Source organism: Macaca thibetana, chromosome 13 (genome assembly GCF_024542745.1).
Source record: "Macaca thibetana thibetana isolate TM-01 chromosome 13, ASM2454274v1, whole genome shotgun sequence".
Taxonomy (NCBI): Eukaryota; Metazoa; Chordata; class Mammalia; order Primates; family Cercopithecidae; genus Macaca; species Macaca thibetana.
This window is the reverse complement of record NC_065590.1, coordinates 69,900,474-69,918,796: the sequence shown is the minus strand read 5'-3', so window position 1 is coordinate 69,918,796 and position 18,323 is coordinate 69,900,474. Positions and strand designations below refer to the sequence as shown.

Sequence of the window (18,323 nt, the reverse complement as noted above, 5' to 3'; positions counted from 1 at the left end):
GCACTCGTTTGCTCACATGTTCCCTCCCAAAGGAGGTTGAGTGTGGCGACTGAGTAAACAGGGCAACCCGTCCCAAGTCCAATGAAGAGGTCGAGAAAAATCCTACATCACTGAGATTACAGGTGTGAGCTGCTGCGCCCAGCCAGTATGTACTTTTTTAAAAAGAAGAATGAAGGTTTTATTCTAAATGCAATGGGAAACGATTGAAGTTTAACATACATTTACTTTTAAAGTGTACTTGATATATAAGTGCACTAATCTTACTTAGAAGCTTGATAGCTTTATAAGCATACACACACCCCACATAACCACCACTCAGGTCAAGATATAGAATATTATCAGCATCCCAAGTTTCTTCGAATGCATTTAAGACATTGAATACCAACATCATTTTAAAAATCAGCATCACAAGTTTCTCCAAATGCATCTGAGACACCGAATAGCAACGTCATTTTAAAATTTGATGCCAAATAAATCTTCACAAGTCTTTTTAAACATAAACTCAATTATAGTAAATAAGCTCCATGAAGAAAAGGATATTCTCTTTTCAGGTTCCTCCTGAATCCCCAAGCACTTTGTACTTAACAGGTACTTACGGGGGGGGGGAAAAAAAAGCGTTGACTATTGAGCAACTAATTTAGCACTAATAAATTACACAGAAACAAATCTAATATTAACATCAATTTTAGGAAAATACTTAATTGGAGAGAAGCAGCTCAATGATTCTGTTTCTAAATACAGACATAAGGACTACAGATGAGTCAATCAGAAACTTACTCAACATGGACTTGAATTTATTAACGTTCATCATTAACCTCAACCCAGAATTTTTTGGATATGAAATATCATAAGAGGCCAGGCGTGGTGGCTCACGCCTGTAATCCCAGCACTTTGGGAGGCTGTGGCAGGTGGATCACCTGAGGACAGGAGTTTGAGACCAGCCTGGCCAACATTTTGAAACCCCGTCTCTACTAAAGATACAAAAAAATTAGCTAGGTGTGGTGGCGGGTGCCTGTAATCCCAGCTACTTGGGAGGTTGGGGCAGGAGAATCACTTGAACCTGGGAGGTGGAGGTTATAGCGAGCCGAAATTGCACTACTGTACTCCAGCCTGGGTGAAACGGCAAAACTCCGTCTCAAAAAAAAAAAAAAAAATACCAGACGAGTTGCTTCATTTAACACTTGCCTTTCTGATACCAACTAAAGCAATCTTTTTTCATTTTCATTTTTTCTTGTTTTGTTGTTAGTTCTGATTATCTTTAATTCAAACTTTCCGAATTAAAGATCTAGGACCTTCTATTCTAGCTAAGGTCTCATGATGAATAGTGGAATGTAAAAAATTTTTCTTCTTCCAGTTTGAGCCTTCAGATTAGTAATGGCTGCCTGACATTGATTTTGCCCAGACAAAAAAAGTACGGGTAGAATAAAGAGCAGGGGTAGAATACAGCTGCAACACAGCTATAGTAGAAAGAATGGATAGAAAAAAAAAAAACACACACACACAGAATGACGACTGGGTTTTTTTGACAACAAAAGATACAGCTGGGGTTTTCAGTCTACTTTTGCATAACCTGAAAATTATACCCAATCTGTATCTACAGAGGCAATGCAGTCAAAGAACAGACCAAAATAACTCCTAAATTAGGCTACATAAGCAAACAACCTTCAGGTCTAGTGTCACGTAAATCGTCAAAACTAAAACCAAATGTTTTAAATCAGCTAAAAGCAGGCAACTTGCTTTTGTAAGAATAATTCCAATTTCTGTAAACAGCATTATAACTTAAAATGAATTGCTGTCTGCCAATTCCTTTCTCACTCCAATTATATCTACTATGTTCATTCAACAAATTAACACAGTAGCAGGAGCGTTATAGTGGTATCTTCCAAGCTTCTTAGCAATACGAAAGCAAGGTAGAGAAGCACTATTGAGTGCAGTCAATATGCATCAGAAATTGTGCAAAGCACTTGCTACAGACTCTTAATTTCCTCAAAACTCTTAAAACAAGTAATCCACGCCCTTTAATGAGATAAACACTTTATCTCTATTTTTTATAGTTTTTTTTTTTTTTTTAATATGTTAAATGCTAAAATCAAAAGGCAAGAGCAAAGCAATGTAAGCATGTTGGCAGGCTACCTAATGGGAGGCTTTGGGACTTCAAGACCACTACAAAACCAGTGATTTTTCCATATGTAAACAGATTTTGAAATCATGAGTATTCATTACTTTTGAGCACTAAGTATGTGCCAGACACTACTGGGGCTTTACATTTAACCACCATTCTTCTTCTATGGAGGTGGACTTTATGACACTAGTTTCACACCTGAGAAAACTGAGGGTCAGAAGTAACTTGAAAAGGGCCTATCATCAGTAGCGGAATAGCAACTACAACCCAGGTGTCTCTCCTTGATTCCAAAACTCTGCTATGGCATAATATACTCTTGTTATCTCTTCCTTGGATTCTTTTTTTTTTTTTTAAACATATTACACCAGTAACAGAGTTAATGTAATTTCAAAGTTGAAAATCCAAGCATGAACAATCACTGTAAGATGGGCAAGGCTTCTGGCCTACTCCCTCAGTATCAATTTTCTCCCTTGTAATCATGGTAAGTGGCCTCACAGCTGTGATCTGATGAGGAAATTTCTGTTTGGCTCAATTCCAGTTCTACCTGCTGCTCAGATTTGTCTGCCTTCTGCATTCTCCTGATTCCCAGTCCCATTAGTTCTTCGGGTTTAATCAGTAAAAACACATTCCCTTAAGCTTATAAACCTCTAGAAGGCAGAGATCCTGTTTGTTGTTAATTTTGCTTTATAAAACAATATGAACATATAGGAACTTTATATATATATAGGTTAAAAATTCACATTAACTATATCCATACTCACAATAAAAACTATGCACTGTTAAACAAAAATGGGTTGGGTGTGGTGGCCCACACATGTAATCCCAGCACTCTGGGAAGCCAAGGTGGAGGGATCGCTTGAGTCGAGAGTTCGAGACCAGCCTGGGCAACATGGTGAAACCCCATCTCTACAAAAAATAAAAAAAATTAGCCGATTGTGGTGGCCGGAGTCTGTGGTCCAGCTACTTAGGGAGGGTGAGGTGGGAGGATCAATTGAGCCCAGGTCAATGCTGTAGTGAGCCGTGATCATGCCATTGCACCCCAGCCTGGGTGACAGAGCAAGATCCTGTCTCAAAAAACAAAAACAAAAATGCCCAGGCAAAACTAGAAATCCTGTTTAAGACCTCAAGCTGCAATTCACATTTGTAAGATTTTAATCCAGGAGATAGTCATATTCCCTATTTTACTAAGCCTCTACAATAGTACTAAAAGACAGAGACATTGTAGATTTCTCCAAACTTCAGAAATGCTATTACTCCATCAGTTTAACTCAGGGGTTTTCAACCTCAGCATTATTAACATTTGGGGCCAGATAATGCTTTGTTGTATGGGGCTCTCGATGTGCATCATAGCAACTTCCTTGCCTTCTATCCACTAGATGCTGGAAGCCCCCCTGCTCCAGTTGTGACATCCAAAACCGTCTCCAGACATTGCCAAATGTCCCCGGGGGGTCAAAATCTCGTCAGTTGAAAACCATTTAACTTGATCTTATATATTAAAATCAAATACTGAGACTATAACATTTGCCAGTAGAACAGTCCAAAGTCCTAATCCACATTCTTCTGTGGAATAAGGAAAAAGTTCATTGGTGTCCTCAGGAAATAAATAACTTCAAAAATTTCAGAGCATTCTAGAATAACCCCTGGCCTTTTGCACAATCCTAGGAAAAACAAGCTCTACAAACTATCTGACAATCTACGCTAGTGGGATCAGCTTGGGCACAACTAAGGCACTAGATACATGAAACAAGATGGGAAAGAATACTGATGCTTATCTGCTCATTTCTCTTTTCAGCTCTAATAACCATAAATCATCTCATCACTAAAACTGTATTTCCAGTATGTTTTTAGAAGAGCAAGTATGTGTTCTTTACCAAATGTCTACTAAATGTAAGACATCTCTGAGGATAAAAGATGAATAAGACAGCATTAATCAATGTATCATAAATGTTGTAAGGGTTTCAAAGCTGTGAAAAAAGGAAGCTAAGTTTTGGCTATGCTAACAACAACGACAACAGTAAAAGAAACTCTACCCTATTCCACCCTTGGGGTGTATAATGAAATTGGATGAAATTTGAAGAGGGAACGCTTTTGGTCATATCCAAGTTTTAAACAAAGCTCAACTATAAATGATCTGATAGAGATATTTTCTTGGGACAAAAACCTCAGTGTATATGTTTTATGATATTCTTGTTAACATTTAATCTAGTTTTTAAATTATAAGCCTTGAATCATTGATTGTTCTCTATTTCCATGAAATTTTACCATACTCTCCCCTACACTGGGAATGCCAATTTCATTTTTCCCCAACTTAACACAATACCTAAACTATATTTTAAAACTGTTTTGAACATCTTCCTGCATGCTTGTTTATTAATTTAATCTTTTTGTAAAACATACTCTCATATCATTTGACCAACTGTTGAGATTACAGTTTTTCTTACCAATACATGAGCTCTATGTAGAAAGAAGACATGAACCTATATAATACTTGCGGTAACATTTTCCCAATTTTGTTGCTTTTACTTTCACATATGTATACATTATAATTTTTAATAAAATCTCTAAACTGATCTTTTCGTGTTTTCTTTTACTGACCTGAAAGTGAGCTGCCTGCTGTTCAGAGGTTTGATAGTCAATTCCATTATATACAAATTTTCTTTTGAGTTTCCACATTTAACCTTTAATCACTGAAATTTACCTTGGTGTCATATTTTTCTTTTGAGACGGAGTTTTGCTCTTTCCCCCAGGCTGGAGTGAAGTGGTGCAATCTCAGCTCACTGCAACCTTGGCCACCACCCACCCCCACCTTCTCGCTCCCCACCCTGAGTTCAAGAGATTCTCCTGCCTCAGCCTCCCGAGTAGCTGGGATTATAGGCACCTCCCCCGACACCTGGCTAATTTTTGTATTTTTAGTAGAGACAGGCTTTTGCCATGTTGGCCAGCTGGTCTCGAACTCCTGACCTCAGGTGATCCACCCGCCTCAGCCTCCCAAAGTGCTAGGATCACAGGCATGAGCCACCACGCCCAGCTGGTGTCAGGTATTAACTGAAGGGCTATGTTAATGTTCCTTCAACTGCTTAAAACTAGTTTTCTAAGCTCTATTTTTTTTTTTTTTTTTTTGAAAAATGATTCCTTTTAATTTCTCATGACTCCTTTGGCATACCTACAAGTACCTTGTGCTTATCTACTTCTGTTCAGATAGTATATAACTTCAGTTATTGTAGGTTTATTTTTCTCCTCTTTCTTATTTTTCAGATTTTAAAATTAATGCTCTTGACTATTTTTCCTCCAGATAAACTGTAACACTATCAGAGTAAAAAGAATACCAATAAAAATCTTTAATGGAAAGAAATTTAATTGCAGAAATAAAAATTACATACTATCAGTCTTCCTTTTTCAGGAACATAATAAGACACATTCATTTTACAAGGTCTTTAAAAAAAATTCCAAAAATTTAAATTTTATTTATATTTGGACTTACCCCTTTTTAAAGATAATTATTGCTAAATATTTTAAATCATTTTTTCCTAATGGAGATATTTATGCACTCTTGGTTAGTTTTCCTGTACCTCTTGTGATATCAAAAGAGCTTATACAATTTCATTTAACTGTTCCTATCCCTTTAGAGTTGAATCTATAGGCTCTTTCTAGCAGTTTAATTCTTGGACATGTGTATACAATGCAGGAATATATCAAATAACAGCCTAAGGGCACAGAAATACAGAAAAGCATGCTTACTTACTCACTGCTCAACAATGGTAATTAACTGACTAGTTAAATCAGCTGACCTCAAAATTATAAGATTCTTAAGTCACATATGCAATCACCATTAATCTAAAGAAGCGTATTGGCCAAGTGTGGTGGCGCACACCTGTAATCCCAGCACTTTGGGAGGCCAAGGCTAGCGGATCATGAGGTCAGGAGATCAAGACCACCCTGGCCAACATGGTGAAACCCTGTCTCTACTAAAAATACAAAAATTAGCTGGGCGTGTTGGTGCATGCCTGTAATCCCAGCTACTCGGGAGGCTGAAGCAGGAGAATCCCTTGAACCAGGGAGTTGGAGGTTGCAGTGAGCCGAGATCGCACCACTGCATTCCAGCCTGGCAACAGAGCGAGACTCCAACTAAAAAAAAAAAAAAAAAAAAAAAAAAGGCAGCACATTATGCCCTGAGGATTATACCAAAATATTCTAATATAGAAATCACAGGTTTTCACATGCAGCCCAAGAACAGAAGATAAAATAAATCACATAATTGATACACCATTAACCTCTAATTTTCTGTACCAATAAAAGGAGAATTAGTAAAGCTAACAGAAAACTGTGAGTACCCATTCAGATCAAGGAAGGAATCAGCTGTCTTCTACAGAGTAGAAAATAGGTTTTGACATATCTGTATATTCTATAAAGCACAAATCCAAAAATTAACATAAACTTAGTTGATAACAGTTTTCAGTCATTTCTAGATCACCACTGGCTAATTCCAATAAATTTTCCAGAGAGAGGGACCTCAAAGTGTAATAGTTCAAGTTTTCTTTTGAGTTTGGAAACCACTAAGATCAGATTAATACATAATAATATTGATAAGTTAGCATATACTGTGTGATTACTATTTGCTAAGTATTGGGCTAAGCATTTTAGAAACATTATTTAATATACATACACAATGGTGAGAGATGAGTGCTATTTTTAACCTCATTTTTCAGATAAGTAATCAAGATTACACAACTAATAAGTGGTAGAAATGAACTCCGGTTTAATCCCAAAACTCGTGGTTTTAACTATAACACTATGCTGCTTCATATTAATTCCTTCCTTTATTTATTCAACCAAAGAATATTCGTTGAGCACCTACTGTGGCCATGATATCTGGCATCATAAAGCTTAATTTTGTAGTGGATACAGTCAAGAAAAGGGACAATTACAACGAGCATTATGAATGTTAAAATACAATGTGTTGGATAGGATGCCAACATCTATACAGAAAAAAAACTGCTGGAGGTCTAAGCAGAGCATGTGGCAATGAAAGGGTGTTCAAGGCTAGTTAAAAGATAGAACATGGCATGTCTGAAGCTTAGGAAAGGAATCTGGACCACAGATCAGAGATTCATCAGCATTATTTTGTAAGTAATCTTGCAATAATACCTTACATAAGCAATCACATATTTCTGTCACCTGTTCATTGCTGGCAACTACGAATGTCTGCCCAGTTAACTGCTGTAGAGTGAAGAGGGCAGAGATTATCACGAATTTCTTGAATAACTAGTTCTAACACAAATAAAATTTAGAGCACCACTAGGAAGCAGAATCACAAAACTCTTTTCATTTGACCGTGCAAAAGAAAGCAGACTCTACATGTGCTTAAAGAGACTAGTATCTGCTGTCTCACAGACTAGTGAGGATGTTAAAGGTATCTTGCTTTATCCTTCAACAAGCTATCAGAAAGTAGTAGCAAGGAATTGTACTAGCAAAAGCTTATTTCTCCAGGTGAAGTACTACAGTTGGTGATGGCAAGCAAAAAGTAGGATTGAAAACATGCTTTCATAGTTCCAACAAGGTGATAGTTCTCTTTCCTGAGTCATTTTATCATATTGTACCTTTATTTCAGGACTCACATCTACCTTATATTAGGGCAATTTGCCATTTGCTCATCATCTTTTCTAGAGCATAAATCACAGGGGCAGGGAATTTGTGTTTCATCTTGGGAGCTTCCACAGTTATCTAGCACTGTGACTGAGGAGTAGTGCACCGTATTTGTTCAACTGAAGCAAAGCCATAACAGATAATGGTACCCAGGTGTAGGAAAATGTATAACACTATTTAGCTCTCTGCAAACTGCCACCAGGGAGAATGAAAATCTGTCTAGAATTTGCAATTATCGCATTAGTCTATAATCAGCTGCAGACCTCTCTGAAATTTTTAATTATAAGATTTTTTTTAAAGTATATTTTCAGTATATGGAAAATGAGATGGCACTCACAGGACAAAACATACTATTTCAATATTTGAAAAAAATGTATCTTCAGATTGTTACTTATCTGGTCCTTAGGCTTATTAAATTTCCATTAGACTAGAGGTTCTAGACTGTGGCTCTCATTAGAATCACAGAACTCTTAAACAGACGCTCCACTCCCAAAGGACCTGATTTAATTGGTCTAGGAAGGACCAGCTTAACCTCCTAGTTACTCTCTAGTGCAGCCTGGGTTGAAAATCACTGTTACAAATCAAGTCCACATTTAAAACGCATATAACCTTGCAACCACATGCATGGAGTTTATAAACATCCTTAAATAAAAAAATAAAAAAAATAAAAAAATAAACATCCTGATACTTGTAACATGTGGCCTATGGTGAAAGATTTTTTAAAACTAGGTTTTTTTTTTTTTTTTGTAAATATGACAAAACAAGCTTTGAACCTTTTGCCTACAATTTTTAAAAAAGCTAACCAGAAAATGCTCAATGATAATCAGAAAATCTTGTGGACTGTTCAAAAGCAGACTGGATTAAGATTTTGTTGGGAAAAAATGGACACAAACACAGAAATAAAGCCTGCATTTGTCAAAATATATGTTATGAGTTTGTTCATTTGATTATAACCAACTTACTATTTCAACAAAAATTACTGAATCATGGAAATATTTGACAAGGAGCTTGGTTCAGTAGGCTGGGAGTGAAAAAAATTTAAAACAACGTATTATTTCAGATGTTGTCATGGCACAGCTCAGAGGCAAATACAGCTTTTCTATCATACTACATCAAGTGAAAGTCTTGTTTTAGCTCTGCCTTCTTGTTTCAGCTCTTATAGTGTAAATAAGAGTCCTTTTCACAGTCTATTTAGTGCCATGTTTTCTGCATTTTTTTCATCTTTTGTTAGTGAGTCTTCTGTTTAAAACAGCTCCGAAGCACAGTGCTGAAGCACTGTTTAGCGTTCTCAAGTGCAAAAAGTTTATGATGTCCCTTATGGGGACAGTAAGTTTCATTCAGGTATGAGTAATAGCGCTGTTAGCTGTGAGTGCAATGTTAATGAATCAACTATATATATTAAATGAAGTGTCTTCAAATAGAAACCCATAAAACAAGGTTATGTATTTATTGGTTGACGAAAATGTTGTGACCAGAGGCTTGCAGGAACCTATCCTCCCACTAGGAACAAAGGTTCCACTAGGTCCTACTAGGAGCAATGGTTCACTATTAGCTAATTCGGTGTTCCCAGTGACTTTACAGAATATAACTACTATGAATAACAAAAATAGACTGCATGTAGAAATAAAATATAAAAATGACAGGAAGAAAACAGAAATATACTGTTCTAAGGTATATATTACATTATAAAGTGGTATGATATTGTTTGAAGATACTCTGATAAGATGCATATTATATAAACTAGAGCAGGGATTTGCAAACATTTTCTGCAAAAGGACAAACAGTAGTATTTTAGGCTTGGTCGGCCATATGGTCTCTGTCACAGCTACTCAACTCTGCTGCTGCAGAACGAAAGCAGCCACAGACAAGATACAAAGGATTGAGCACCTTGGGTTCCAATAAAACTCTATTGACAACAGGTGGTGGGCCAGATTTGGACTATGGATATAGACTGCTGACCCTTGACCCCTGCATTGGAGGAACTGATGGAAAAAAAAAACAAAAAAACCACTGTAAAGAGTATAATTAACCAGCAGTGGAGGTACTATGGAATTACATAACGTAATTCAAAAGGCAGAAAAGGACCTAAGACAGAAGGGACAAATAGAAAACAGCCAAACAATCTATTTAAACACGTTTTCTATATGGATAACAGTATTAAATAGAAATGGTCTAAACACTTAAAAAGCAGAAGTTGACAGAGTGAATCTAAAAAGCATACCCAACTATTAATACATACAAGCTACAAAAATCCTACTTTACATAGGAAAACAGAGAGGTCATAAGTAAAGCATGTGAAAAGATACCACAATGCAAATACTAATTTTTTATGAAAAGAATGATTAACACCAAGTATTAGTCCCCCACTTAAGATGATTTGACATACAAGTTTTCGACTTTACAATGGTGCAAAATGGATACACGTGCAGGGAGCTCCTCAACTTACAACGGGATAAACTCACAGCAGATTGAAAATATCATAAATCAGAATACACCTTCAACTTAATATTTTCAACTTGCCATGGGTTTATCAGGACATAACCCCATTGTAAGCCAAGGAGCATCTGTAAGCTTCAGAGCAAGATCTTGAAAAATTATATTGAAAAAGGGATCAATATATCAAAGGCTGTAAAAGTCCCAAATGTGTTTGCAAATAAGAGAGCTTCAAAAAATCCAAGAAAAAAACTGATAAAACTGAAAGGAGAAACAGACATATCTACAATTATAGTTGGGAGATTTCAACAGTCCTTTCTCAAGAAAAGATAGAGAAAGTAGAAAGAAGCCAATAAAGATACAGAAGATTTGAACACTATCGACTAATTGACCCAACTGACATTTATAGAAAACTGCACTCAACAAGACTAGAAGACACGAGAGAATGGGGAGAGTTCCTCTTGAGGAAAAATGATTCCCCTGCAAGAGTCATTGGAAAATTCAGTTTACTGCAATAAAATTCAGTTTACTATATCGATTTTATGCTGCTATATCCACAATCAATAATTATTTTATATTTGTAAAAAATTTACACTGAATTATCCTTTTTAAGCTATATCCTATTTCCTTGACGTCACGCTAGTTGCTCACAGATCAAGATTTTTAGGCTAGTTCTCCAAGAATTTCACCCACTGATCCTCTCCTCACATTTATATTAATGAAGTAACACTGATTCTAGAATAATCCTGCAGAAAATTGGTAAGCCTCTGTAGAAGTAAATAGCTCAATTTAGCCATTACACCACATATACATATTTCAAAATAACATACTGTACTTAATAAATATATACAATTTTTTCTCAATTAAAAAGCTGTGCGAAAAATCAGTAAATGAAATTTCCAAAGACTGAAAACTACATCATAGAGACTAATCAAAACACTGGTTATGAGTTTCTATGGTTTCAAATAAAAAGGGAACATTATATTTAAGTTACAAATATGTATTTAAGTTTAAATATTATCTTTAAATAAAAAAATTACAATCTAGTTGCAAAAGTATTTGAAAAAAACTCTTTAAACGATAATGAAAGGGAAACTAAAAGCAAAGATACGGAAGGATACAAGGTTCTACAGGTCTACAGAAGTAAAGTTATTCTTACTTAGGAATAACTTAAGCCACATTTACAAGTCATTGTTAAAACAAAGGCAGCATAGGTCATTTTCACAAACTGTATAACATTTTTTGGATTGGTAACTACTTTACATCAGAAGATAATGAATGATAGACTATAAAAAGCATAAAGAATTGAAACAAAAGATGAAGAGCCTCAATTCCCAGAAAGAGATGATTTTTGCAAATACAAAGTTTACAATTTGTTTGAAACAAATCTGAAACATGCTTGAAAATCCAGTAAAATCTACTAAAAATAAAATATAACCAATTCATACAACCCATATGAACTGTTTTGATAACACAGAAAACATACTAACCTCATCCATCAAATCGAGATTATTAAAGATACTTAGCTAAAGTTCCTTAAGAAAATGGCACGGTACAGGGAAGGAGGGCGAATGAGAAAAAACATAAAACCACCCTGAATTTTCAAATATTTTGTCGTATATTCAAAATTAATTTACCTATTTTTTAAAAAGACAGAGAGTGAGCATGGTCCTATATTAAATGGCAGTTTAGGAAGATTCTGAACGTCCTGAAAAATAATCAAGATCTAAAGAGAAGGAAATGGATAAAAAAAAAGAGAGAGGCCAGAACACACGGTACCTAGAGATAACAAGGTATGGACATGGGACTCAGCAGCTAGCTACTGAGTCCCAGGGGGCCTTGTACCCTTTACCTCCTGTTTTCTCCGAAAACAAATGAGATTTCTTATGCCGCCTTGACTCTATACAGATTTTCCTGCTCTTAAGAGACAAACAGAAGTGTGATACTTCAAAGCTAGAATAAATGTATTTTATTTTATGTTTTCAGACAGAGTCTCACTCTGTCGCCGTGCCAGGCTGGAGTGCAGTGGCACTATCTCAGCTCACTTCAACCTCCGCCGCCCGCCCCACTCCCCACGATTCTCCCGTCTCAGCCTCATGAGTAGCTGGGATTACAGGTGCCTGCCACCACCTGTAAAGACCGGGTTTAGTAGAGACGGGGTTTCAACATGGTGGCCAGGTTGGTCTCGAACTCCTGACCTCAGGTGATCTGCCTACCTCAGCCTCCCAATGTGCTGGGATTACAGGCATGAGCCACTGCATCCAGCCAAATAAATGTATTTTAAATCTGGGATATATGTTCCAATTAGCTAGACTCTGAAATTTCAGACTTTAGCCTCAGAGGCCATTAGAACTCTTCCAAAAATGCACAGAATAAACTATTCATGGATCAGTATTTCTTAACTCACTGGTACATGTATAATTTATAGAAAAGCATCAGTAACAATATTATTTACTACTGACAACAGCATGTACAGTACCTTTTGATAAACAATGGAGCACACAAGATCCTTGACAGCAGACAAAGACAGTTCCTGGGCTTCAATGGTAACACTCTCCCGTGTGAGGCCAATCTGCAGTAGAAATGAAACTGTATGCACTGAGCCTCTGGAGTTGGTGAGTGATGGTGCACTGAAGCTTCCATTAGAGAGTCGGGCAGAGAGTCCTGTCTTAGGACTTGAACACGGAGAAGCAGTTGGAAGCACAGCAGGAATAGCTGCAGGTAAGACAGACTTCTGGGCTGATGGAGGGGAATTATTTGCAGACATCTGCCTTTCTTTAATCTTTTAAAATAGTTGTCAATTCTTACAGTTGTCGATTCTTTTTCAATGGTTATGAAGAAGTGTTTAAAATAACAGCAGTAAAGAAAATGACTGCACTTTTGGATTTAGTTGAAAACTTCTTTATTTCCTCTTTTAAGCCACTCATGCCAATACTTATAAGTTTTATCAAGGAGTTGAATGCCCAACAGGTCCTATTTCTCTAAATATCAGTCCCATCAAAAAACAGTCTTGTCTGTAGGAAGACAACCAGGGATTTGTATAGGATTTAACATCACTGAGCTATCCTCAGCAGGATAGAGCTGACGTAGCTTATTTACGAATCTATTTTCCTTTCAGTCTGTTCTTGTCTCTTTAATTTCAGGAAATACATATTGAATAAAAGTTTTTCTGTCAAGATGAAATCCTCTTCGTTTAAAAAACAGTAAGTGTTTTGGATTAATCTATTCAGTAATTTTCCTTTGGTTTACTAATTTGATAGTACACCTTCTCAAATGTCCACACCTTAAATCACCTTCTCAAATGTCCACATCTTAAATCACCTTCTCAAATGTCCTCATTTTCATCTGGGGGTATGAACTTTTCTATGATGAAGTACAAAGCTTTTTAAAATAGTATAGGCATATTTCATTAGATGAATGGGTCCATCGAGAAAAGTTGATGCTTTCTGATATACAGTCAGCCTGGAAGGAAATTTTTTAAAGGTTTTTAACACTTTATATTCATTTGACATTAATTTAAAAATAAGAATATGACTTTTTTAAATGACAATTTTTGGTCATATGCTTATAATTCACTAATAAATCCTAATGGGTAGCAATTTTTAGCTAGTTAGCAAAGACTTTTTTTTACTACAGGTATAATTTCAGGGAGAGGCTCAAAAAATATCCTTGGCACTCTACACTGATACCTAAAACTTAAACATTAAACATTTTTTTAAATCTACTTTATTTTTAATCAATGAAGACCACTTTTATTTTACAATTACATGACTGAGTTATATCAAAAACAGAAGTGACAAAAAGAGTAAAACTGACGTTTTCATAGACATACAATACATACCACTCCACCACACAAAAGATGTACAATACTTTCCTAATATAAGAGTATTTTTTTTTATATTTAAATACTAATTCTGCCAAAATATGACTCTTGACTTCCTTTGTTGAAAAATTCCTTTCAGAAGACTAAGGAAGCAGGAGGGGAGATACTGAACAGTTAAATGATCAACAAGTGTGAAAGCTGACATACTTATCACAGGAACATAAGAGAAAGGGGTCTCACCATAAAAGATTTCTCCTATCCAGGTCCTAACTAGGCCCAACAATGCTTAGCTTACAAGATCAGACAAGATCAGGCACATCTGGGGTGGTGTGGCTGTAGACCACAAAGCATTTCTAACAGTAAGAAAGAGAACAGTAGGTATAGTTAAATATTTATCATAATTTTTAGGAAAGCACAGGTCAAAAAGTTAAAAAAAAAAAAAAAGGTATGACGCCGCCCCCCACATGTCTTAGGCATGAAACAGCTCATAATTGATGGCTCCTTCTAAGTTCCATTTATATACCCATAAATAATTTCAATGAAGAAAAACAGTAAAGCATCCAGTGTGGCTGCAGAGTAACTCTCTGCCGAGTAGTTAATGGGTTAAATTAGGACGAATATGACAGAAGGACAAAAGCACACAACTATAGTATTAGGAATGGGAAAGCTCAGGAAAAAACTGAGACTTAAAAAAAAAAAAACTGAAGACAAAAGCTTTTATAGCTACTTTCAAGTAAATTATTATTCCATCTTACACAATGTACAACACTTGATAGTTTATAAATGTTTCACATACTTTACCTCATAACTCTTTGAAAGTTGACAAGGTAAAAATCATTTTTGTAGACAAGAAAATTGAAGCACAAGGCGATAATGCAACTTGCCCAGCAGCACATGGCTATTAATAAATAGGTGGAGCAGGAATTAGAAGCCAGGTTTCATACTTTCTTACCCAGTGCTGTCTCCACAGTAACACACTATTTCTCAAAGAGAACAAGGAACTAAGAATCACTGCTCAGAGGATGTTGCTAAGGTTGAGAAATCACACAGAAAGACAGACTGCTCAACTTGTATTTTGCTTATCTTCTCCACAGTTTTAAACTAAAACGGCAGAAAGGCACTGAGAACTGAAACCTGAGACAAATGACTAAGACTATAACAACTTTACGTGAGTTTGAGTCTCTAGGTCCAGATGCAATCCATTCCATACTACTAAAGCAATTCACAAATGTAATCACAAAGCTGACTCCTATAATTTTGGAGAAAGAGCTCAAAAAGACAGATATAATCATGGCCTGGAGATTTGCAGAGAGGTTTGAAGTTCTGGTGGCTGGAGAAGCAGGAAAGCAAATTTCAGAAATTACAAATATAAAAAATAATGAAGCAAATGGTTTGTGAATAACTGGAGAAGAATATAATGATCACTAGAATGATGACTAGAAGTCAACCACATTTACATCTTGGAAAATAATGACTATTAGTCTTCTTAGCTGGAAAAAAATAATAGCTTACATTTATTAAGCTCTTACTATCTGTCAGACTGTTCTAAGCACTTTACACATATTACCTCATTTAATCCTCACAGCAACCCATTACATGGTTGAGAGAACAGAGATTTAGAGATTAAAGTACTTGCCCAAGACCACACAATTAGCAAAGCCAGAAAAAAAAGATAGTTTATTCTGACAAAAATAGTATCCAAGATGATTGTCCATGCTATCTTTGTAAGTATGTTACTGGACTGTGGGCTGGACATTAGTGTAGTTAAGTTTGTTGCTCAATGTCAGCTTAGATGAGGAAAGTCTTTATGGAACTGCCTTGAAACGCTGTCCTCAGCCTTATATATTTACGAGATAATAAAGGCATAAAGCATATGCTCATAAAATCCTCAGGTTGAAGAAATCTGGGAGAAATAAACTAAAATTAAACTGAAATTTAAAGGTAAGTGTAAAGCTTTGCATTTAGTTTCCCCAAAATGTGCAATACAGAAATGGGGAAATGCTTACTCGGAAGCAGTTTATATGAGAGATGACTAAAAGAGCTAATGCAAAGCTAATGCCCTAGGTCACTGAGAACACATCAGCATCCTTCTGTATACTCCTTGTTACTTAGCCTACATCACTATTACGTTTATATCTATGGTCAACATTTTCAGAGCCATACTGATTTTTTTTTTAAAAAAATCATGCATGTAAAGGTAAAAAGAATGTCATGTGTTAAAAATGTGCTTAACAAAACCAAATAGAATAAGTGGTTTTCAAATACTTGAATAAGTGTTAATAGGAGAATTGATTTTATTCAGTATCACTGCAGAGGGTAGACGAAAAAGGAAGATGACAGCACTTCTTACTTAACCTCACAGGTTGTAAGGATTGAGCTACAGGGTACAAACTGTCTGTAACAACACCTGGCTAACAGTAAGCGCTCAGTAAGTTTTAGTAATTTTCATAGCAATTAGTTGAAGGAATTAACAACTAAGCCTTTACTTTATGCTAAACACATAAAGTGAGATATGACACTTCATTAAATCCTTGCAACGACTCTAGGAGATTTAACTCTATTTTCCAGAAAAGAAACCAGAATTTTAGAGAAGTTGTTGCTTGCCTGTAACTATATAGCTAGTAAGAGATAGAAATGAGATTCAGACTAGTTTCCCTGACTCCAAAGCCCAAGTTCTTTCTACTACTTTATTCCATATCCGACAACCTAACAATGGAACAGGTTGTCTCACGAGGTAATGAGCTCCATAACATATCTGACTTAAGGAGTTTTTATAAGCTGAACTATCACAATAGAGTAGTAAAATATCTATGAATAAAATTATATGCAAGTTAATGACTCTTTTTTTTTTTTGGAGACACAGACTTGCTCTGCTGCCTAGGCTGGAGTACCATCTTGACACTGACTGCAGTCTCCACCTCCCAGGTTCAAGCAATTCTTGTGCCTCAGCCACCCCAGAAGCTGGGATTACAGGTGCACACCACCATACCTGGCTCATTTTTGGATTTTTAGTAAAGACGGGGTTTCATCATGTTGGCCAGGCTGGTCTCGAACTCCTGACCTCAAGTGATCTGCCCATCTCAGCCTCCCAAAGTGTTGGGATTACAGGCATGAGCCACTCACCCGGCCCAAATTAACTACTACTACTTTGATGAAATGTCTTCCCACTAAATATCATTTTATTATACCTAGTAATATTAGCCAAATAACAGTGTTTAATACAACTAATTTATCAGAACTAATTATAACTATTCATAATAAACACTACATATAAAAATGATTTTTAAAAGTCTCAGCATTAACACAAATAGAAGAAACCTAGGAGTTGTCAGATTTCTGCCCACTCATTCCATCTGTTTTCCCTCTCCTGGTTTGGTTTATGAATCCCAGATTTATTCTGGAAGATGCAATAAGATGTAGGGTGCAAAATATTAAGACTATTAAATCTAATAACTGTAACTTACATGAACCCTTGATATGTTGCTTAATTTTGTCTTTATGCTTCAATTAGAAAACTGAAAGAGTAGTACATCTTATTAATTTACAAACTATATACCAATTACATATGCTTGTTTCTAACAGGGGTACGAGGCTCTAAATAATACCGTCTAGTTGGCAAGCATTTCTAATAGGTTTATTTGGAACATGTCAAATATTCTTTTGGAGAGCTGTCACATATCCCATTCAAACGAGCTTACATAATCCGTTATCATTGTTAATGGAATCAAAAGATAGGATATTAACGGCATCTTGAACCCAGTCTGTTGTATTATTACAGACAAGGTGAAACAAAGGCCCTGGAGGTGAGAGGACTTACTTGAGGATTATCTCATGGTAATATCACAAGTTTATCTACTTCCTCTCCCTCTCCTTCCCTTTCCCCCATGCACACATTATCTCATTTTTAACACTCTAATTAGGAGAAGCTCTGACAGCAGTATTTCCATTTAACAAATACTTAATTGAGTACTTACTATTTACCAGACTGTTATGAGAGACACTGGAGTTACGTAGCAGCGACCAAAACAGACGTGGCCACTGCTCTCTCCAAAATTCAAAGTGTGATGTGAGACACAGACACAACATTCATACAAACAGCTGAGTAACTATAAACTGCAAGAAGTGATATGGCAGAGTATACTAAGGGGACCCAATTCTAGCTGGGATCTCAGGAAAGGTACCTTTAAGGAAATATTTAAGCTGAGATCTCTGGATAAGCAAGAGTCAACGAAGCAAAGAGACAGACAAAAGGATTCCAGGAAGGCAGAACGCTTGTAGTTATTAAATTCTTCAAAAAGAAGC

General features: G+C 36.1%; 2 protein-coding genes across 3 annotated transcripts in view; both read right to left on the bottom strand.

Moving 5' to 3' along the window:
• The window catches only part of CEBPZ (CCAAT enhancer binding protein zeta), a 406,976-nt gene that overhangs the window by 102,130 nt on the left and 286,523 nt on the right, over window positions 1-18,323 (bottom strand). The gene's annotated exons all lie outside the window — the stretch shown is intronic.
• The window catches only part of PRKD3 (protein kinase D3), a 77,031-nt gene that overhangs the window by 55,770 nt on the left and 2,938 nt on the right, over window positions 1-18,323 (bottom strand). Inside the window, exon 2 of one of the 2 annotated variants that reach the window (XM_050753336.1) lies at window positions 12,678-13,660. The exons of the other annotated variant lie outside the window; for it this stretch is intronic. Coding sequence (XP_050609293.1) covers window positions 12,678-12,965 — 288 coding nt within the window. The 5' untranslated portion in view covers window positions 12,966-13,660. The remainder of the gene's footprint in view (window positions 1-12,677; window positions 13,661-18,323) is intronic. 2 annotated transcript variants of the gene reach the window in all.